This window comes from Trichomycterus rosablanca, chromosome 27 (genome assembly GCF_030014385.1).
Source record: "Trichomycterus rosablanca isolate fTriRos1 chromosome 27, fTriRos1.hap1, whole genome shotgun sequence".
Classification (NCBI taxonomy): Eukaryota; Metazoa; Chordata; class Actinopteri; order Siluriformes; family Trichomycteridae; genus Trichomycterus; species Trichomycterus rosablanca.
Window position 1 is genome coordinate 15,556,557 of NC_086014.1, and position 1,692 is coordinate 15,558,248.

General features: G+C 46.4%; 1 protein-coding gene across 1 annotated transcript in view; it reads right to left on the reverse strand.

Moving 5' to 3' along the window:
• Positions 1-869: 869 nt before the first annotated feature.
• glis2a (GLIS family zinc finger 2a) overlaps positions 870-1,692 on the reverse strand; it is an 11,443-nt gene continuing 10,620 nt past the window's right edge. Inside the window, exon 7 of the mRNA XM_062989358.1 lies at positions 870-1,504. Coding sequence (XP_062845428.1) covers positions 1,008-1,504 — 497 coding nt within the window. The 3' untranslated portion in view covers positions 870-1,007. The remainder of the gene's footprint in view (positions 1,505-1,692) is intronic.

The following is a 1,692-nucleotide window of genomic DNA, read 5'->3' on the forward strand; positions in this document are numbered from 1 at the left end:
GTATGAAAGGCGCTATACAGATACATTTGCCTTGCCTTGTTCTCTGGAATGTTCTCAGTCTGGTTTCTGGAGCTCCTCAGAAGACTGAAGGTAGGAAATGTAACTCTATTCAGTTCCACATCACAATCTTCTGGTGCACAGAGGAGAGCACGGACGTTTAGTTTAATACTGTACAGTGGTTTTTCTTTTATATTTTACTACAGGAGCCGTGAGACGTGGGTAGGTGCAGTCTGATGCAAAAGTATTTAACCCCCCGGTTAAATAAACCCAAGGCTGAAGTAAGTGAACATGTTCTTCACAGTGAACACACCTCTGCACATTTAAGGCCCAATTACTGCTGTTTTACTGAATTTAATATATTTTATGATTCATTATTTCCATAAAATATACTAAGTTCAGTTTATTAACAGTAACTGTGGATTGATTGAAGAATGAACCCTGAAGTTTGTACATTTGTCGGCTGTTTAGATCAGCTTTAGTCAGAATTTTACTACTTTCTAGTCTGACACCACTTGCATGCAGCATCTGTCCAAAAATATAAAATACATCATTATTATTTTAAAATAGGATATAAAAATATAAAGTTTTAAAAGTGCCGAAGTGACAGAGCTCATTCAACACCAGTCGTTTAGAGTTACACAACGTTCTCAAGAAGAGTAAAAACACATGACGTTTCAGGTTTGTGTCTGAAGGCTGATACTCATATACTTTCCAGTACACAGTTGGCTGTGCCTGAGGGAGGGAGGTCAACTGGGTTCTTTAATCTGTATGCCACACTGCTCTCAGTGAGAGAGAAGAAGTGGTGAGGACCTGCTCTCCTCTGTCAGGGCAGGAGTGGTGCACCCACACGTGACCTTCAAACTTTTGGTTCATATTGTAGTTTTTTTAAATAAACAGCCTTCAGATACAAAAAGAAAAAATAAAGACATTTAATCTTCGTACCAGACGTAGATCATGTGGCTAATCACATGACCCGTGTTTATCTGACCAATCCTGTGTCAGCATGGTCATGCCCAGTGGGACAGAAACACCCAGGATGGAGCTGTGAACCTTGCATTAATCTCCCCACCCTCCTCATTATCATCTCCATCTTTTACAGCCCTGTGCCTGAGTGTGGGAAGCAGAACCGGGTGAAGGAGGGTCGTCCTGCCCCGCCCGTGACCCCCTGCTGGCCGTACGTGCATGGACAGGTCAAGAGGAGATGCAGCAGCAGCGTGGGTGTGCAGGAGTGCCAGCGCCGCCCCGGGGAGCAGAGGAGTGGAGAGTGGAGATGAAGGTTCCGCTCCTGCCATGTGCCGCTCCGGCCCCGGTGAGACGGCCTGGTGCCCGTGTGCTTTGATGTGTTTGCGGAGGGAGCTGGGGTCGGTGTAGCGTTTGGGACAGCCGGTCATTTTGCAGCAGTAGGGTCGATCCTCGTAGTGTGTGCGTGTGTGTTTGAAGCGGTCGCTGGAGTTGGAGTAGCGCTTCCCACAGCCCTCGTACGGACACACGTACGGCTTCTCTCCTGAATTAGAGAGGGGTACAGAGGAAGTTTGGGTTTGGAAACGTCTGGACTGAAGTATTGGGAGTGATACTGATGCATGAGCTCGTGCTGGAACGTTCTATCGTCCAGTCTGCATATAACGAGACCCTTATAACAACGTAAAACCAGTTCTACATCCAGGTTCAAGTGAAGCAGCACTGTGTGGGACT